The sequence below is a fragment of the Macaca mulatta genome, chromosome 11 (assembly GCF_049350105.2).
Source record: "Macaca mulatta isolate MMU2019108-1 chromosome 11, T2T-MMU8v2.0, whole genome shotgun sequence".
Classification (NCBI taxonomy): Eukaryota; Metazoa; Chordata; class Mammalia; order Primates; family Cercopithecidae; genus Macaca; species Macaca mulatta.
Window position 1 is genome coordinate 53,811,901 of NC_133416.1, and position 22,214 is coordinate 53,834,114.

General features: G+C 37.1%; 1 protein-coding gene across 6 annotated transcripts in view; it reads right to left on the reverse strand.

Moving 5' to 3' along the window:
• Positions 1 to 12,514: 12,514 nt before the first annotated feature.
• Positions 12,515 to 22,214, reverse strand: part of SLC38A4 (solute carrier family 38 member 4) — a 69,108-nt gene continuing 59,408 nt past the window's right edge. For 3 of the 6 annotated variants that reach the window (XM_015151528.3, XM_015151527.3, XM_077953189.1), the window contains 3 exons: positions 17,166 to 17,310; positions 16,195 to 16,292; positions 12,515 to 14,695 (listed from right to left, as the gene is read on the reverse strand). In XM_015151528.3, the coding sequence (XP_015007014.1) occupies positions 14,594 to 14,695; positions 16,195 to 16,292; positions 17,166 to 17,310 (345 nt within the window). In that variant the 3' untranslated portion in view covers positions 12,515 to 14,593. Of the gene's footprint in view, positions 14,696 to 16,194; positions 16,293 to 17,165; positions 18,522 to 22,214 lie in introns of those variants that run through there. The other 3 variants (XM_015151529.3, XM_077953190.1, XR_013400669.1) reach the window with 2 other exon arrangements.

Here is a 22,214-nt window from a genome sequence, read left to right on the forward strand (position 1 = left end):
TAAGAGTTTTGTATGACAGAAATGGCATTTTCAAGTCAGAGAAAAAACAACTGATTACCTATGAGGAAAAAAAGTATGCTCAATCTTGATACCATATTCAAAAATAAATTACAGATAAAGTCCTAAATATTTTTTAAAGTTTAAAACAACATATTTATTTCTTTGGGCTTGGAAGAAAAATTAAAGTAGAAAAATGATAAATTAGACCACACCAAAATAAAAAGCTACCGTATGAAAAAGGACATTTTAAAAGATGCTAAAAATCCAGAGATGGGCTTTAAGAAAATATTTGTCATATATGACAGGCAGTTATTATCCAGGATATATAAAAGTATGAATAGGTAAGAAACATTCTAGTTGGTCAGAATGTAAAATTGTGCAGCCACTATGAAAAACAGTGTGAAGTTTCCTCAAAAGATTAAAAATGGAATTACCATATGACTCAGCAATCCCACTTCTGCATTACATCCGAAAGTATTGAAAATAGGATCTCAAAGACATATTTGCACACCCATGTCCATTGTAATATTATTCACTATAGCCAAGAGGTAGAAGTAACCTAAATGTGCACAGATGAGTTAACGGATAAAGAAAATGTGGTATATACATACATATAAGGGAATATTATTCAGCCTTATAAAAGGACATCCTGTCATAGGGTACAACATGGGTAAACCTTGAGGACATTATGCAAAGTGCAATAGGCCAGTCACAAAAATGATAAACCTTGAGGACATTATGCAAAGTGAAATAGGCCAGACACAAAAAGACAAACACTGCATGATTCTATTTATATAAAGTATGAAAAGTACTCAAATTCATAGAAGCAAAAGGTAGAATGGTGGTTGCCAGGGACTGGGGATAGAAGGAAGAAAGGGGGAATTGTTCAATGGGTATAGAGTTTCAGTTTTGCAAGATGAAAAAGTTCTGGAGCTCTGTTGCACAATAAGGTGCTTACAGTTAACACTACTGTACACATAAAAATGGCAAGATAGTAATCTTTATACTGTGTGGGGTTTTTCCCACGATTAATAATCAGAGCTTTAAATCTCAGTTTGAGAGAAGTTTTCTATGTAAATACTCCAGGAAGAAGGTAACATTTGGCTTATATTCAGCCATAGATATAAATGCATGATATAAGACCTTATTCTAATAGCAGGTTTTCATACAGGAAGAATGGCTGAGAGCGTGAAACTTTGGGGCTTCTGAAAGGGTAAGTGGGTGCAACAGTGATCCAAATGGGTAAGCAAATGCCCTTGCTGATGGAGTAGGTCAGCGACGTCTGTAATGGTGAGGAGGGCACATTTAGGCATTCACCAATATGTTTGATTGGTACATCATGTTCCTACAAAATTTTCCAAGGAGTCAATGAATGTTTGGAAAATAATTTTTTTTTTGAGTCAGGGTCTTTCTCTGTCACCCAGGCTGGTGTGCAGTGCACTATCATAGCTCACTGCAGCCTCCAATTCCTGGGCTCAAGCAACACTCCAGCCTCATTCAGCCTCCTGAGTAGCTGGGACTATTGGCATGCACCACAATGCCTGGCTAATTTTTCTTTATTATTAGTAGAGACGAGGTCTTGCTATGTTACCCAAGCTGATCTCAAACCCCTGAGCTCAAGTGATCTGCCCACCTAGGCCTTCCAAAGTGCTGGGATTACAGGTGTAAGCCACCATGCCTGGCCTTGACCTGCTTTGTTTATTTTTTCAATATCCCTAGTCACCTAATTTGCTGAAAGCTAAATTTAAAAACCCTCCGCGTCACAGGATAATACTTAATGCTGTGCTAAGTGTATGTTTCCCATCGCAAAGCAGTATCATCATACTTAGTATTAAGGAGGTTATAAAATATCAAAACTTCAAATGAACTAAGAAAGTATGAAAATTATGGAATACTCACTCATCTTTTGATGGAAGAACATGAAAACGAAAACAGGACACTCAAATCAATTTTTCTTAAACTATAACTTTATTTGGGCAAGATAATTTTCCTTAAATAAAGCTATCATTTTAAAACACCTCAGGACAAACTATTTTTTCAAATAACATTTTATGTCAGCATAGTCTTGCTTCAGTAGTTGTCTATTCACCTGTCTTCTCATTATTATGAATATTTGCTTTATTGATATACATATCTCAGTTACTCCCTGTGACTAAACTGCTCTCTCTACTTGAAATCGGAAGACTTATTTTAGGTAATTTAAAGTTTATATTAACACCATGTCTGTAACAAATTGGTAATGCAGATTTATGTAAAAAAAAAAGAGGAAAAGAAGCATTCTAACAGAAAAAATGGTCAAAGAATATAAACAAGCACTTTCAATGATTAAACAATGACTGTAAATATATTGCTAAATATGTAATTAGCTTTATGCAAATTAAAACAATGAGATACTCTATCTAGCCATCATAAAGGCAAATATTAAATAATAATATTGGGGAGTTAAAAAATTGTGTGAAAAAACAACTGTTATATACTGCTGGTAAAAGAAAAAATTGATGCTTTTTTTTTTAGAATAATTTGGCGGCTTCTATTAAGTTAAAGATGTGCATGCTATATGATCCAGCTGGAGAAACACTTGCATATGTATATGTGGAGATGTGTCATGATCTGCATAATTCCATGTAGTATTTTTGTAATAATGAAAAAGTTATGAATAATGAATGATCATTACTTGAGGAATAGTTAAATAAAATGTGATATATTTATACTCTAGAATTACAGTAGTTAAAGCAATCAATTACACCTGTATACTATCAACAGAATTAAATCTCCAAAAATTATTACCAAATAAAAAAAGGAAGTTATAAAATAGATACAGTGTATAAATTTATGTTATAAAATGTCATAAAACAGAAACCAGTCTTTGGCAGCAATATAGCTGGAACTGGAGGTCATTATCCTCAGTGAAATAACCCAGAAACAAATTCAAATACCATGTATTATCACTTATAAGTGGGAGATAAACAATAGGTAAACATGGACATACAGAGTGGGATGACAGAAGACTACAAACGTAAGAGGAGATGAGGACTGAACAAATTACCTGTTGTGTACAATGTTCCCTCTTCAGATGATGGGTACACTAAAAGTCCAGAGTTCATCATGATGCAATATATGCATGTCAGAAATCTGCACTTGGACCTCCTAAATATATACACAGGAAAAATTTTAAAGTAAAAATGACATAAAATGATTGTATTTTTAATCTATGATATGAACATATAAAAAGAGGTCTGGAAGGGTGCACAGCAAATTCTTACTAGTGGCTTCCCCAGAAAGTGTGAAAGGGAAGCATCCACTTAAATGCCCAGAAGTGACACATGGTCACTTTGAATACATTCTATTGGTCAAAGCAAGTTAAGGTCAGTCCAGCTCCAAGGTGGCTTCCCCCTCTTCATGGGAGGAGCAGAAGGAGGGACATGCGCCTGCTGTGGGGTGGTGGAGTTGATGGCAACTATTTTTGTAAATTGTCTACTCTATTTTCCTTCCCCCATTTTAGGCAATTGGCATTCTCCAGCTCTTGGCTCCATTGCTTCCCTCTGTATCTCCCATCAAAGTTTGCTTTAAAGAAAGATCTTGTAGGAATGTTTTACTTGAATTGTGGATTTGAAACAAGACATGTCACTCCTAACAGGACATTTACATTTGATATCTCTCTCTGATCATGGAAAGAAATGATCTATCTCTCTTTAAGGCAAGTTCAGGCATCAGCAAGTAGAGCTTCTTGGAGTCTTGCTGTGAAGTCTCATCTCATCGTTTTCTAAGTGCTTCGCCTCCTCCACCTTCTTAAAAGTTGGCTGGAGATAAAAGGGTAATGTCACCCTGGAAGGACTGAGCTCTTAATTCACAGATGTTGCTCCAGAGCTTGAGTCCCAGCTTCTGATGAGTTGTTCATTGTTATCTGGAGCAGAACTGTCCTGTAACCACAATCCCATGGCTTTATGATCCACAATTAGGAGATTGACTATGTCAGATACCAAATAGAAGGAGAGAGATAATAAGAATTCATTTAGTAATCTAACTAAATATATTCATTGAGATCAATGTAGCTGAGAGCTATGCAAGGTACTGGGTGTACCGGTAAAAAACAAGATAGGCAGCATCTGCCCTCACAGAGCTTATGGTCTGGTGGGCTATATAGACAAGGAGAAAATATGGGTAATACATGTTAGGAATAAATAAAAAGAAATTATGAGGTGTTATGGGAAGACCATGTGGAGTCTAATTAGTGGTATGCTTAGTCTAATTACTGGCTCTACCAAAAAAAATTCAAAAAGGAAAAAAAAGAAAAAAGTTCCTGATTTATAGTGCTTGTCCATTTCCATGGTGTAAAGATTCCCACCAATTTCAAGCAGCAACATGACATCACTGAAAGGAGTTACAAAAAAAATGAACAGTGCTTTTTTCTATCCACAGGGGCTATATTCCAAGACCTCCAATGGATGCCTGAAACCATGGCTAGTACTAAACCCCATGAATACTATGTTTTTTTCTCTACATACATGCCTATGGTAAAGTTTAATTTATAAATTAGGCATAGTAAGTGGTTAACATCTTATAATGAAATAGAACAATTATAACATTATACTGTAATAAAGTTATATAAATATGGACTTTCTCTCTCTCAAAATATATTATTGGATATAATATTTTCAGACTGTGGTTGACTGTCAGTAACTGAAACTATGGAAAGTTGAACCATAGATCAGCAGGAGCTATTGTATGACCCAACAACAGGGCCCTATCGGATCTAAGCCAGTTAGGGTAGAAGAATGGGGATGTCAGGAAGGCTTTCTGGAGGAAGCACCATCTAAGATGAGAACTGAAGGATGAGGAAGAATGAGTCAGATGAAGATGGTCACAGAGAAATATTCCATGTGTCAAGGCCAGAAAGGTGAGAAAGGACCTTGTAAACCTGGAGAATGACCAATCAATGTGGATCAAGGGCATGGTGCTGAGTGATATGTGTGTGTGAAGGTAGATGGTGAGAGGCGTGTGTACATGAGCTTTGTATGTAGTGTGGTGTGTATATATGAATGAAATTGCACATATGTGTGTATAGTATGTTATGTGTGTATTGTACGTGTGCTTATGCACATGTGCATGTAGTACAATGAGAGTGTATGTGTGTGCATGCATGCTGGTGTCTTTTTTAACTCCAGCTGCCAAAACAAAATACCATACACTGGGTGATTGAACAGCAGATATTTATTTCTCACAGTTCTAGAGGGTGGGAAGTCTGAAATCAAGGGGGGTGTGGATTTGGTGCTTGGTGAGAGCCTCTTCCTGGTGTGCAATTGACTACCTTCTCACCATCTTCACATGGCAGAGAGCGAGCTGTGGTCTCTTTCTCTTCTTATAAGTACACTATTCTCATTACAGGAGCCCTACTCTCATGACCTCCTCTAAACCTGATTATCTCCCAAAAGCCCTGCTTCCAAATACCATCACTGTTATGGTTTGGCTGTGTCCCCACCCAAATCTCATCATGAACTGTAGCTTCCATAATTCACTCATGTTGCAGGAGGGACCCACTGGGAGATAATTGAATCATGGGGGTGTGGTTTCCTCCATACTTTTCTCATGGTAGTGAATAAGTTTCATGAGATCTTATGGTTTTATGAGGAAAAACCCTTTTCATTTGGTTTTCATTCTTCTTTTGTGGGCCACCATGTGAGACATGTCTTTCACCTTCTGCCATGATTGTGAGACCTCCCCAGCCATGTGGAACTGTGAATCGATTAAACCTCTTTCTTTTATAAATTGCTCAATCTTGGGTATGTCTTTATCAGCAGTGTGAAAATAAATTAATACAATAAATTGGTACCAGTAGAGTGGAGCACTGCTGAAAAGATACCCAAAAATTTGGAAGCAACTTTGGAACTGGGTAACAGAGGTTGAAACTGTTGGGAGGGCTCAGAAGAAGACAAGAAAATGTGGGAAAGTTTGAAATTTCCTAGAGATTTGTTGAATGGCTTTGACCAAAATACTGATAACAATATGAACAGTGAAATCCAGGCTGATGTAGTCTCAGATTGGGGTAAGGAACTTGGGAACTGGAGCAAAGGTGACTCTTGTTACATTTTAGCAAAGAGAGTGGCAGCATTTTGCTCCTGCCCTAGAGATTTGTGGAACTTTGAACTTGAGAGAGATGATTTAGGATTTCTGGCAGAAACAGTTTCTAAGCAGCAAAGCATTAAAGAGGTGACTTCGGTGCTGTTAAAGGCATGCAGTTTTAAAAGGGAAACAAAGCATAAAAATTTGGGAAATTTGCAGCATGGCAATGTAGTCGAAAAGAAAATCCCATTTTCAGAGGAGAAATTCAAGCCAGCTGCAGAAATTTGCATAAGTAATAAGGAACCAAAAGTTAATCCCCAAGACAATGGGGAAAATGTCTCCAGGGCATGTCAGAGACCTTTGCAGCAGCCCCTCCCATCACAGGCCCAGAGGCCTAGGAGGTAAAAATGGTTTTGTGGGCCAAGTCCAGTGTCCCTCTGCTGTGTGCAGTCTAGGGTCTTGGTGCCCTGTGTCCCAGCTGCTCCAGGCAGGACTAAAAAAGGCCAAGGTACAGCTCAGGCCGTGGTTTCAGAGGGTACAAGCTCCAAGCTTTGGCAGCTTCCACTGGTGTTGAGTCTGCAGGTGTACAGAAGTCAAGAACTGAGGTTTGGGAAGCTCTGCCTAGATTTCAGAGGATGTATGGAAATGCCTGGATGTCCAGATAGAAGTTTGCTGCAGGGGCAGGGCACTCATGGGGAACCTCTGCTAGGGCAGTCCAGAAGGGGAATGTGGGGTGGGTGCCCCAACACAGAGTCCCCACTGGGGCACTGCCTAGTGGAGCTGTGAGTAGAAGGCCACCATCCTCCAGAACCCAGAATGATAAATGCACCAACAGCTTGCACTGCTCACCTGGAAAAGTCACGGACACTTAACACCAGCCCATGAAAGCAGCTGGGAGGGAGCCTGTACCCTACAAAGCCACAGGGGTGTAGCTGTCCAAGACCATGGGCACCCACATCTTGCATCAGCATGACCCAGCTATGAGACATGGAGTCAAAGGAGATCATTATGGAACCTTAAGATTTGACTGCCTCCCTGGATTTTGGACTTGCATGGGTGTAGCCCCTTTGTTTTGGCCAATTTCTCCCATTTGGAATGGCTGTGTTTACCCAATACCTGTACCCCCATTGTATCTAGGAAATAACTAACTCGCTTTTGATTTTACAGGCTCATAGGTGGAAGAGACCTGTGCTGTCTTGGGACTGCACACTTTTGAGTTAATGTTGAAATTAGTTAGGACTTTGTGGGACTGCTGGGAAAGGCATGATTGGTTTTTAAATGTGAGGATATGAGATTTGGGAGGGATTGGGGCAGAATGGTATGGTTGGCTGTGTCCCTACCCAAATTTCATTTTAAATTTTAGCTCCCATAATTCCCTCATGTTGTGGAAGGGACCCAGTGGAGATAATTGAATCATGGGGGTGGTTTCTTCCATACTGTTCTCATGATAGTGAATAAGTCTCATGACATCTGATGGTTTTATAAGGGGAAACCAATTTCATTTGGTTTTCATTCTTCTTTTGTCTGCCACCATGTGAGAGGTGACTTTCACCTTCTGCCATGATTGTGATACCCCCCTGGCCAAGTGAAACTGTGAGTCCACTAAACCTCTTCCTTTTGTAAATTGCCCAGTCTCTGGTATGTCTTTATTAGTAGTGTGAAAAAAGACTAATACAATCACATTGGCGGGTCGTGCTTCCACATATGAATTTGGGGGAAACACAAACATTCAGTCCATAGCAGTGTATGTGTCACTGGTAAGAAAAACACAGGGCTGGGATTTGAAGAGTTGTATAAACCAGTAGGTCATATCTGGACCCTCTGCTTTAACACAAGATTCTGCCCAATCTGTGGGGCAATCTGTCTTTCAGGGAGTTATTGTTGCTGTTGCTGTTGTTGTTGTTGTTTTCTTGAGACAGAGTCTTGCTCTATCGCCCAGGGTGGAGTACAGTGGCGCAATCTTGGCTCACTGCAACTTTGCCTCCTGGGTTCAAGCGATTCTCATGCCTCAGCCTCCTGAGTAGCTGGAATTAAAGGTGCACCACCACCCCTGGCTAATTTTTGTATTTTTAGTAGAGACGGGGTTTCGCCATGTTGTCCAGGCTGGTCCCAAACTCCGGACCTCAGATGATCTGCCCACCTTGGCCTCCCAAAGTGCTGGGATTACAGGCTAGAGCCACTGCACCTGGCCTAGGTGATATTTTAAGATATCATAGGAACCCAGCTGTTTCACAACTCTCACTTGATAAATTTCCCACTAGCTGCAGCCTCCTTTTTTGACCCAGAGAGTCTCTCGGGATGATCCAGTTCAGTTCCTTGGTGTTTTCTGATGGTAGAGATTGGATGGAGGGAAGGGCTTTCCCAGGATCACCTGGCAGGAGGTGCTGACTAGCATTCAGACTTCCAGAGCCTCAATCCTTGGTTTTTTTTTTTTTTTCTTTTTCTTTTCTTCTTCTCTTTCTTTTTTCTTTTTTTTTCTTTTTGAGACAGAGTCTCTCTCTGTCACCCAGGCTGGAGTGCAATGGTGCGATCTTGGCTCACTGCAACCTCTGCCTCCCAATTCAAGCGATTCTCTTGCCTCAGCCTCCCGAGTAGCTGGAACTACATGTGCATGCCACCAGGTCCCGCTAATTTTTTGTATTTTTAGTAGAGATGGAGTTTCACTGTGTTAGCCATTCTCCTGACCTCATGATTTGTGCACCTTGGCCTCCCAAAGTGCTGGGATTACAGGCATGAACCACTGCACCCGGCCAGTCCCTGATTTTTCTACTCTCCCATCAGAAGAGCTGGAGTCAGTAGTAAAATAATATAGTTGAGTCAACCCTTGATTCTAAACAACTTTCCAAAATACTAACAAAGCATGACTAAACAGTACTTCATTTTATCACATTTTAAAATAGAAAATGGTCCATGTGATGAGTACTTTTCATAGGCAAGTAATTATTTGGTAAAATAATCCAATTTCATTTTTTCCATTTTCTGCACAGCAAAATGGGGAATTCTATTATCTTAGCAGCAGCTTTACCCTTTCATCAATCCATCAGCATAGTTTCTTGCTATGGGAACTTAGATTGCTGGCTTGAGAATTTTCCTCATTTCTTTTTTTTTTTTTTTTAATTTTTATTTTTATTTTTATTTACTTATTTTTTTGAGACAGAGTCTCTCTCTGTCGCCCAGGCTGGAGTGCAGTGGTGCCATCTTGGCTCACTGCAAGCTCTGCCTCCTGGGTTCATGCCATTCTCCTGCCTCAGCCTCCTGAGTAGCTGGGACTACAGGCACCCACCACCACACTTAGCTAATTTTTTGTATTTTTAGTAGAGATGGAGTTTCACCGTGTTAGCCGAGATGGTCTCGATCTCCTGACCTTGTGATCCGCCTGCCTTGGCCTCCCAAACTGCTGGGGTTACAGGCGTGAGCCACTGTGCCTGGTTGACTTTTCCTCATTTCTAATACAAGCATTTAGTGCTATCAGTTTTCCTCCTAGCACTGCATTGAATGCATCCTCCATATTTTAATATGTGACTTTAAAATTTTCATTCAGCTTGAGGTATTTTTAAATGTCATTTGATACTTCTTTTTTGGCCCATGGGTAATATAGAAGTGTGTTGTTTAATTTTCATTTATTTAGACATTTTGCTATTGCCTCTTACTGATTTTTAATTGATTCCCTTATGGTCAGAAAAAAACTCTATATTATTTCAATTTTTTAAAATTTGTAAGGTTTGTTTTATGTCCCAGAATATGGCCTATTATGGGAATATGAAAAAGCTGTGTTTTCCACTGTTGCTGGTAGACTGTTCCATGTTCTCTCTCTCTATATATATCAATTGGAACCTGTTGGTTGATTGTGTTGTTTATATCTTCTATATCTTTGCTAATTTTCGATCTAGTAGTTCTATTAGTTTCTGAAAGGTGGGTGTTGAAGTCCTCAACTACAATGCAGATATATCTACTTCTCCTTTCTGCTCTATCAGTTTTTGCTTCGTGTGTTTTGAAGCCTATCACTTGGTGTGTGCATACTTAGGCTTATCTCTTCCTGATTAATTGATCCTTTATTCTTATGTTCATGATAAGAGGGACACCTCTTGCCTGTAGTAATTTTATTTTCTCTAAAGTCTATTTTACCATATATTAGTATAGATACTCCTTCTTTATATTATTATTAATTTTTTAATGTATATTTTTTCCATCCTTTTATTTTCAACCAGCTATGTCATTGAATTAGAAGTAAATTTCTTATAAATGGCATATAGTTGGGTCATGGTTTTTATTCACTCTCCAATCTCTGTTGATTGGTATATTCATACCACTAGCTTATAAGGTAATTATTGATATATTAGTGTTTAGGCCTACCATTTTATTATTTGTTTTCTTTGGTTCTTGTTCCTGCTTTGCTTTTCTTGGGTTCCAGGGCGTTATTTAACATTTTTTATAAATTCATCTTAATTGATTTATAGTGTTGTTGAATGTACGTCTGTGTATAGTTTTTATAGTGGTTGTTTTGTATATTACATTAGACATATGTGACTTATTGCAGTCTATTGGTATCAGCATTTAACCACCTTGAATGAAGTGTAGACACATTACTTCTATTTAGGTCCCTTACCTTCCCCATTAAAAGAAACTTTGTCTTGAATATCAGTAATTTTTTCCAATCAAAAATGTATTTATAAAACTCATTAAGAACAGAATAGTCTTATGTATGTGCCCATATTTCTTATCTTTCCTTCGTTTCTTCTTCTTTCCTGATACTCCAACATTTGTCCTTTTATCATTTACTTTGTGTTTGAAGAACTTCCTTTAGTCAATCTTTAAGAGTAGGTGTGCAACAAATTAAAGTTTAGGATTTAAGTTTGGAGGATAGGAGGTGTATTAGTTTATTCTCATACTGCTATAAAGAAATACCAGAGACTGGATAATTTATAAAGAAAAGAGGTTTAATTGGTTCATGGTTCTGCAGGCTGTACAGGAATTATGATGCTGGCATCTGCTTAGCTTCTGGGGAGGCCTCAGGAAACTTACAATCATGATGGAAGGTGAAGAGGGAGCTGGCACTTCACAAGGCCAGAGCAGGAGGAAGAGAAAGAAGGGGGAAGTGCCACACACTTTTAAGCAATGAGATTTTGAGATCACTCACTCGCTTTCACTATGACAGTACCAAAAGGGATGGTGTTAAAGAAAAACCACCCCCCTTATCCAATCACCTCCCACCAGGCCCTACCTCCAACATTAGAGATTACAATTCTACATGAGATTTGGTGGGGACACAGATCCCTACCATATCAAGAGGCTTCTGAGGCTTCTTTTTAAAATTTCTTTTATTTTTTTCTTGGTATAGTTTTTGCCTTGTGGCTAGCTTTAACGTATGCTGATCTAGTTTGCTTTTATAAAGATGTTTAATTTAAAATAAGTTTTTCTAAGTATTATTATTATTATTATTTTTTTTTTGCATCTTGGTTAGATGATCCATTCCTACCTATATAGGCCCAGGACATCAAAACATTTAATTATGACTATACCACTCTGATTAATCTTATCTCATTAAGACATAAATTGCAAACCTTTGAGCTATACTGACCTGTCCCCAGGAAGATGTGATTAAGACACCTTTAGGAAAATAAGCAACCATACCATAGACTGGGAAAATATATTAGCAATCTGACAAAGGACATACATAGATCCATATTTAAAGAGCTTCTACAAATACACAATAAAAAGACAAAACCTAAATTTTAAAAATGGGCAAAAGATTTGAATACACACTTCACAAAAGAAGATATATGAGTGACCATTAAACACATGAAAAGCTTTCAACATTAGTTGTCAGAGAAGCAGAAATGAAAATCACAATGAGTCACCATTTCAGACCCACTAGAAAGGCTAAAGTACAAAAGACACCACCAAATGTCGTCAGGGCTGTGGAGTCAGTGGAAGTCGTATGTAGTATGGGTGGAAATGAAAATGGTAGAAACACTGTGGAAAACTATGTGGAAGTTTCTTATAAAGTTAAGCATATACTTACCCTATGACTCATCAATCCCCCTAATTTTTCATTCATAATCAATCCTTAGGACTCGCATGTTTTCCCTGCCTCCATATTTTCTCTGCTCTTTATTTTACTATTCACATGTTTCTTCTATTCTCTCATTTTCCATCTTCAATGGATTCTTTTGAACTAACCATAAAAGACTCATTTCTTCCAAATTCACTCTAAGTGGTATACATGTTATACCAAAATTATAATCATAATAATTTAGGATTAAATATCTATTTTGCCAAAATAAGATGGCAATTATTTTCATGATGATGGCTATAAATGTTAGTTTTGTGTCAAAGGTAACAATGAAAATGGAACATACACCAATATAAGAAAGACAGTATTTGGATTTTAAATTTTGTTTCATGTACAAATAACACAGCATTCTTTTAACAATAGATCAAAAATCACATCATAGTCATTTGAAAAGTTAATTTATTATATACCAATATACACTTTCTGTAATAAAAAAAGAAGCCTCCCAATACATTGAGCCATCTTATAAATGAAATAAGAAAATAAAATTTTCATCTGTTTACAAATGGGGTTAATCAGCACAAGTTATAATATGTATGTCTGCCCTGCAGTATATATTAATTTTAATCTTGGTTATGAAGAAAAAATGGTGCTTTATTATTTGGCAATATAGGATGCTCTTGAACATTCAGAAGATACCTTTTTCCATTTTCTATTTTTGTATACTCTTTAGATGAGTGAAAATGTAAATATTTCTTAATGATGCTATTTGGCAGATTTTTTTCAAATAATAGTAGCTCAAAAGTTATGATACTTTCTAGTAATGCTCAATTTCCATAGCACAGTGCACCATTTTATGGTATTATACCTCTAGAAAATAATGCATAAAATCAATATATTTTCTTAGGCACAGTCCAGAAAGTTTATTGAAATATGATTTAGTATTATCATACATGTATGATACTTGTATTTCATAATTGGCTTTACTAAAATATAAAATACGCAAGTGTTCTTACTATGATTTGAAAATAAAAGTAGTAAACTCCAGAAATTTTAGGCTGTGAGTAGGAATTTTTAAATCCATTTTATGTAAGTTTGTTATAGAAGTGAGCGAGAATGATTGTGTGCATTTCTTTGTAGTGTTAGCACTTACACTTTAATGGAGAACCACTCAACATTGTATTAAATGGCCAATGAATGTCAACAAACACCTGTGTGAGTTAAACTGAACTAAATCCTATTTTAGACATGCTAAATTAAAAGAGCAACTTTAGTATTGATAATAATTTGCAAAAAGGAACTTATTTTCTTGTAGATCATCCTATTATTGTAAATATTGAAGAAGAGCATTGCCGAACTATATATAACTTAGGTTTCAAATTTAAATTATCCCCAGACATTTGTAGACAGATACATATGAATGGATTTTTGAGCCCACCAACTTAATTCCCTGCACCCACCCCCAAAAATATAAATGCTTTGTGAAGAAAGAAAACTACACATGTAAAAAATAAAAATCAAATGTACCATACATTAACATTCTGATGACTACAGAATAAGATTATATACATAAACATATAGCAAATCACAGTTTCCTGCACTGAATATTTATCAAATAAAAATGTATCAAACAATACTGGGTAGTGTATTTCCACATGATTGTGGTCTTCTTAAAATTCTGAATGAGGATGGAAGACGAGAGGGAGAGCATTGTTCAATGACAAAAGTATGACAAGAGGATTTAGGAATAACATGAAAAAGCAGATGCTCTCTAGAACAGGCAGTTTAGCTATCAGCATTATTTTTGTTGTTGCTCTATGATTGAAATAAAACCCCTCTCTATATTTAGTGTTTTAACATTTAAATATAGATGTTTTAACGTTTACAAAAAAAAATCTATTGAATATAGAAGTCACTAACTCAATGTCACAAACAGGGTGGGCAAAATAACATTTTGCTGTTGACAGTAAGATGCTCTAGACTGGTGTCTGACCATTCATGTACCTTACAGAAACAGTTCCTAAGACATGCCTTTTGCCTCTGTTAGTAAACAGACCAGAGAGTTTGGTGCAAGACTGAGAGAAGGCGTTAAATGGTGATAGCTTTGCCACCAGGACATTTTTGTTTGATGTTCTGAGAATACAAATGTTTGGTACTTTTTTAGGGAGTGCAGGGTGAGGAGACAGCAGGGGAAAGAGTACTATCTGATGACTGTTACATGCAGTTACCCTTATTCTGCTCGTAAAGCAGCAAAAATACACCTTCATCATCTCACACTGTTCTAGTAAGACCTGGGTAGAAATGTGCACCACAGGTTTTATTTTAAACACTCACACAACCTTCCTTGACAAAAACAGTGATTTTCCTCTTCTACAGGTGCCTAGTGATATTACTGGTAAACGTCTTTGGAATCTTCCTGTTATTTCCTATGAATAACATTCCAATCAAGATAATTCAAATGTCTTTTGGAGTATAACTTGCAACCATTTCCAATAGAAACAGAAAGTATTTTTCCTTGTGTTAGTGATGCTTGGAATTTGGAGGATCATAAATCCAGTCCATTATAATGAGCGCCATGCTTCCAATCATGAAGATGATTCCAATCACAAGGAAAATTAAAGCCTATAATTCAGAGAGACTTTGTTAGGAACACAGAAACCATACTTAGTACAATTTGTTTTTTAGTTATTTACATAATATGGCAATCTGATCTATATATTGAGCCATATTATTCTTAATAGCTCAGATGCCCAGGCCTAACTGATCAGTCAATTTCGAATCCTAATTGGAGAAGGAAGACGAATACAGTGGAGAGATACAACCTATAGGTTCAACAATGGAGTAACAGTTAATTGATTTGGTACGTCAAGAAGATGGAATACCCTGTGATTATTAAAAATCAAAGAACAGAAAAAAAATTCAACAATCTAGAGAATGCTTACAACCTTTTAGGTGAAAAAGAGCAGGTTATAAAAGAATAGCCTATATGATATGATTCTAATTTTATAAAGCAAACAAAACCAAAAGCTTAAAAGATGTGGCAACAAAAAGTGTATGTGTGTGTGTGTGTGTGTGTGCATACATATAATATACACACATATATATAAAGACATATGTACATACCTACATATAAAATTCTTCAGCATTTTAACACTAGAAGAGGCCTTACATTTTATCACATACCTCCTAATTCTACATATAAGAAAGCAGCAACTAAAAATTTTTCACTAGAAAGGGTCTAGGAGGTAATTGTACTCATTTCACAACTGGCCAAACTGAAAGTAGGTCACAAACAGGACGAGTAATTTGCCAAGTTCACACTGCTGTAAAAATCCAAGCAAGATGGGCTACATAGAGTTAAAATTTGGGGGCAAGCTGCTGGATGGACCTTTTGATACCAAACTATCCTGAAGTCCCTGAAACATCCCAAAGGTAAATGACTTCAAGGGAAAAATTCAGAGTGATTCAGTAAGAAATATTCTTTTCAAGTCTTAACATGACTTTATTAAGGAGTGAAAGATAGTGTTTCCTTATTGGAAAAACAATTATTTCTAGCATTTGTTTCTATAGTAGTCTTATGGAAAAGAAATGTATACTCCCTGATTTAACAAGACCGTATTTTGTATCTAAAGAAGTTAACAGAACGATGAATGGTTCTGTGCTGGATCTTAGTCCACACCAGGGACAACAGGCACTACGGAGGGGAAAATAAAAGCAACATCTTTCTTTTGGCTTTGCAAAACTAACAACCATGACCAAAATATTTAAATTATTCCATAACACCGCTAGAGAGTCTAATTCCTTCTTGCATGATTTTCTGTGGATAGTGCAACAGCAGCTTGGTATTGGACACTGCTATGTGCCTGAAGCTCATGTGCCTGTGGGAAAGGCTACAACTATTTGACATGTATGACAGACTCAACACAGGATATTTGAATTTGAAGTAGAATCATTTGAGTTTCAGAATATATCTCCTTTCTCTGCTACCAGAGAGTTCTAGCACATTTTTGATTTTTGGTTCTTGTATATTGATTCATTTTTCTGAACTATGTTATTTTCCGGTTTATTCTAATTACTTGGAAGAACAACTAATAATGGGGGAAATTGCAAGGTTTACTTACCCCGACCTTTTGGGGTGACCTAAAAGGTTCTTTCTTGACAAGTTTAAGATAAAAAACTGCTGGAAGAATAAAAATCAGCATAGTGGCAGAAGAAGCCCCTGAGAAGACAAATACAGGGCAAGGTCAATGTCTTACCCAGCAGGTCTTAGTAAAGGAGATGCCAGCACACACTTTAAACAAACCAAATATAAAGCTATCCTATACTTAGCACTAAAAACACACATTCAAGTCACATAAGCTCATCTTGGTTATTTATTCATAGAAGATATGTTTATAGAGATAATTAAAATGTACCTAACATCAAAGCTGCATAAGTATATGCAACAAATAATAAGCAACAAGAGGCTGAATTTAACACAAATTTACAGGGGATTAGTAATATAAATACATACTAAGGTGGCTGAACTCATGACACACCTATCCACCTCTTACTTTTCAAGTTGTCTACACATGGTTCTTTTAAAGTTTTAGATTGTGTTTAAAATTTAAGTAACCCCTCAATGAGTAGAATGAAAATTAATGGACCATGCAGTTATGGGAAATACTAATAATACATTTTACATAATCAACCTCCTATTCCTCTGAAGATACCTTTTAATGTTCAGCTGATACTCATAGTATCAGAGAGCTTCTGGTAGGTAAAATCTATCTTCCTCTTTTCCTGATGACAGAGCTAATACCTAAGTCCAAATCCTGGGTCCACACCAAGGCATATGACTTGACTTCTATGAGGGTCAGTTTCCTCATCTGTCAGAAAAAGCAGCTTGACTAAATGACCTATAAGGTAGCTCCCAGTGTCACTTAGGAGGAAGAGAAAGTGACCAGCTCAATCACCAGAGCCTCACAGGGATAAAGGGAATCCGTGAGCCTGAGAAAGACGGGGATCTGGATGACCCAGCACTGGTTCCCTGTCCACCATTTAATGGGGCGTGAGTTTGGGTTGATCAAATTGAAGCCTTTCTGAAACTCACCAATGAATCCGAAGATGTATTTTATAGTTGGCACAAGGATGACCAGAACATTATTAAGTGCAATAAGCATGGCTGCAATTAGGAAATGTCGTATCCAGCTGAAGGGTCTTTTGGGAAATAACAGTGTGGTCACTGACGTACGAATCTTAAACAAGAAAGTTCAAAGGCAAGATCATTTATTTGTTTTTTACTTTATTATTTCAAATATTCTCATCACTCTAATGCATTTTCTTTCTTTTTCTTTTTCCCAGAAAAGATCTTGATGCTTTTTTTTTCAATTTTTTATTATTATAAAGCATACATAACATAGAACTTACCATCTTAACCATTTTTAAGTGTACAGTTCAGTGGTATTAAGTATGGTCATTTCAGTCAACAACAGACCACATATAAGACAGTGATACCCTAAGGTTGTAATACTGTATTTTTACTGTACCTTTTCTATGTTTGAGTACACAAATACTTAATCATTGTGTTACAGGTACTTACACTATTCAGTACAGTAACATGCTGTACAGGTTTGTAGCCTAGGAGTACTAGGCTATGCCATATAGCCTTACTGTATAGTAAACTCCACCATTTAGGCTGCAAGTACAATCTATGATGCTTGCACAATGACAGAATTGCCTAAAGATGCGTTTGTCAGAATATGTCCACATTTTAAAGTACATGACTGTACTTTCATCTTGTTGTGCAGTCTTGATGCTAACTTTTGATATTTGAGATGGAGTGTCATTTTTTCCTTAGCGTACTTTATAAGACAATATTTTATGTGTTCACTCCCTTAGTTTTCAGAATTTATTGTCAAAAATAATCTCAGTCGGAAAGAGATAACAGGTAAGACACATAATTAAGAAACACAGTAAAACCCTTGTTGATCATGAAACATGTCTCATCAGACTGGATGAAACATTAAGGGCAAGCACTGAGTTGATTTACACAAGATTGTGAAAGGAATTTTTACAAATCCAGGTTTTCCTTAATTTTGCATTTTATTTAACATTTTTAAATAAAATTTGAGGGTGGCATCTTAAAGTTTTGACGTTTTTGTGTTTGCTCCTTCCTCTTGCTCTCCTTTGTAGGTCTCCCTATCAATAGATTGTAAATCTATGAAAGGCAAGGAATAGGACCTAATAATCTAACCATTCCTCAGACTTTTTTGCTCAGTGTTGTGCACACAGCAGACACTCAATAAAAGCTTAAATTAAATTGAATAGTAGGAATCTTTTCCTTCCCTTCACGATCCTTGACAGATTTCAGCCCTACTTCAGCAGTTGAAATAAGTAGGCGAAGGGTCAAGAGAGGCTCACTTTGCAGCAGCTGCTCAAGTTACTCTGTTGTAACTGGATAAAGATCCTGTGGGCAGAGGGAGGGAGTGGCATTTGTGTTTGTACAGCTTAACAAAGTTGAAAACACTCTTATCTTTGGAATCTTTTAGAGGACACTTTTTTGACTTAGTGGAATTACTCTATCAGCTTTCCAGTAAGTGAATGCTTTGGTTAAGCCAGGAGTTCACATTTTTGGAAATGCTGTGATTGATTTTCACTTTGAAATTTTAGTTCTGAAGTCACTTAAGGTGCAGAGATGGGAACTCATTTAAAAGAAGGAAAACATCAAATATATTTTGAAACATGTATGAATGACAAAAAATTCAAACTAAATAGCTTGCAATTTCTCATGTGACATTCCTTTCATACCACTCCACCAAAAATTAAAGCCATCTGTTTAGGCTGAAAAGGCAATTTCATTTCTAAAATGACAAACCAGATAGTCTCTGGAAATAGTTTAAGAATAACTTTGTAAAGAATTTTAAAAATTGGATTAGTGAACGTTATGAAACTCATTCTGAAAAGTAAACTGAGGAAAGCAAATGGTGTGATATTGTTTTCCTCAGCAGCCTATAATTCTACATTATGATCTGCAATTAGTGCTTATTCAATATTGTCAAAACTGGTCTAATTGGTAGGCTTAAAATAAGCTTTTTATGGTATATACATAGTGCTTGAGGACAATTTGTTTCACAGTGTTAAACAGATAGAATAAACAAGTATGAAATATAGGTTCATTTTCAGAAAATAGTCACAGTTTGTTTTGTAGTCATTTGTTAAAATGGTGCATTCAGGACAATAAGCTGAGTTCGAGTGAGTTAGAGGCAGTCCTGTATGTCCAGGGCCTCTGAATGGGAAGGCAGCCTCCTGGCTCCCAGAAAGACTAACATTTGGCCTGATGATATGAGAGTACAGAAAGTTTATGGGAATAATAGGTAGAATGGTTGGAGTAAACACAAATGCTTCCTCCTCTTTGTGAATAAGGAATAAGAAAATTTCAAACAGAACTGAAGGTGGCTTCCAATGCATTCCTGAAGAGGGCAACAGAGTAAAGAGGGAGGGAGGTACTAGGCTTGTGGTGGTCGGGGGGGAAAAGATCAGGAAGGAAACGTGCTGGTCAATCCATGTTAAAGTGCTTCCCTGAGGAGTGAGCCTAGGACCAAAAGTCCCCAGCAGTTGTTTACCTTTGCCAGGGCAGGCCACTGCTGATTCCCACCGAAACTTATCTGCTCTTACACTTAGCTATGTGCCCTTTTCTTTACTGACACAAGTTGCTAGGAACCTGGAAATGTGGGTCAGATGCTGTGGGTGAGGGGAGGTCCCCAGCACCATCCAGGGCCTCTGACCCAGAATGATTCCATTAAGGTCTACACAGCTCTAGAGAAAACATCTGTTATTTCCAGAGAAAGAGTCCTGAACAGGATCCTGTTAGGTCGTGCTGTATTCTGATGCAGGGGCCCAATGTGAAGGTCAAAAATGTGGAGGCACAGGAGGAAGTGAGAGTCTTAGCTCTAACTCTTTAAAAAAAAAAAAAAAAAAAAGCCTCTCCCATTGTTTAGACAGAGCTCACACTTTGATTTTGCAGGTTTGCTTAAGGCAAGGATGTTGGAAATACCTACGAATCACTACTCCACTGCAGTTCATAGCAATATATGCTGCATTTCTATGTTGATATCTACATACACTTCAAAACAGATCTGAAGGCAACATAAGCGAAAAGAATGATTTTAACTATAAGATGAAATACAAGTAGCTAGGGATCTTTTTTCAAAGGCATAGCAGGTGAAATTTGAGTCTGTGTGTTCATGATATATCCATTAACATTATTTAGTTTCCTGTTCTTTATGGAAATATGGGAACTTTACTGCATAAAGGGAAGCATAAGCTGAAAATGGCATGATCAGTCCTCTGGAAGGAGGTGCCATTCCATAATAGATACCCTGCCCACTACTAAGAGAGAAAGAAATGTTGGGCTGCTACTGAAAACACTATCTTAATTCATTTCATATATTCACTTGTTCAACAAATCCTACAAGCAGTTACTATGCACCTTTTACTAAGAAGGAAAAAACTAACCTGATTGGAGAAAAGAAAGATAATAAATGAAGTAGAGAAAAACAAACCCCAGTCTAAAGCTGATAGATTTTAATCCAGATTAGGTTTTATTTGTTTTATTATTAATATGTGGTGATATCAAGGCAAGTAAATAAACTTCTTATTGGTCAAGAGTTCCTTAGATGAAATAAACTGTCAGGAGAAACATGCTGTGAGTCAGCATTTGACACATTGAAAATCTGAGCTCTAAGTTATATGAAATAAACAAGCAAAAGCACCAATAACAACTTTTATCATTTTACTAAAGAAAAAAATTGAATTTAGCCTCAGAAGACTTGATTGAGATCCACTCAAGGAAGCATCTCTATGTATTCATCATCTATAGGGAGGTTTGGTTCATTTAGCCCAGATCCTCAACCCAGCTGAATTCGTTTCACATGTCACCAAGGGAAAGAGTGTCTATGCTTTTGCTAGAAAAGGCAGTTTATACATTTCAAGACAAGGCAAGATTCATTTGAAGACTGTTTTTCTTCCCCAGCACGACTGAGCTCACCCTCTGTGCCAGTCACTGTGCACATCCACAAGTCCCAGGGACTTATGACTCTGTGGGGCAGTAGAGCACTTACATAGATTATTTAAATGTAACATTACAAGGGTGAGGACAGGATAATGTGCAAAATGTTTTATAAATGCTAATGTTGAGTGGAAATACATAATGAAGGATAGCAGTCATTTTTCTGAACTCTGGTTCTTATGGTCAATTTTAGTTCTAATGGCATCTAATGTTTACACACTATTGCTGTTCCTGATGGTCAGATTTATACCAGTGCTTTATTTCTCACATAGGGTAAGAATTTCTAAGGGGAGATTTGGATTTTCCATGCTGAAGTGAAATGTTCATCAATAAATGACTTCTACTTCCCATGACAATAATTGCAGCCATCAGTGTTGGGCTATGAGCTGCACTGGTTGAACTGTTACCAGCTGTCTGTGTGACAATGGCCAATTCTGGCAATCCCTTAAGACTGTGGTTTGAAAACACTATATGAATATGAATAAAGCAATACAGAAGCACATTACAGATTTCTTATGCTTTGATTCTACAATGATGTGAGTGCTTATACTGTGCCAATATTTAGTGAGTGATTTTTTTACACATAAAAAGAATGGCTCCAGATATTTTCTCAGTGAAGTTGTTTGCCTGGCAATTTTATCCTATCATATACCTTCTGTTTATAGTTATCTTCTGTCTTGTACCCAAGACAGAGCTGATTTTAGGCTAAAGGTATGTGTATGTCATCTGAAATACTTTCAGATATATTAGGGGCAAGACATGATTTAAGAGTAAAATATTAGCCACCATAGTAATACAGATCTGATTTCATGCACTCATGAAAAAGGAATGTGCCAAAATATATTTCAGCACACAAGCTGCATTTAAAGTGACCACAGTGTCATTATAGAAATAGTCTTCTTATGCCAGCCCTGTATGGAACATTATGTCCAGGACAGTGCTGGTTACTGTGTCACTTATTTTTTCCCCCTCAAATGAATGAGTAAATTCAGTGTTTATGAAAGAGGAGTTGGCAGGAGGGTGAAGACCTGTGTTTATCCTTAGGTGGTGGTTTTAACTCACACAGCCCAAATTTTCACTACCAGCTCTGCT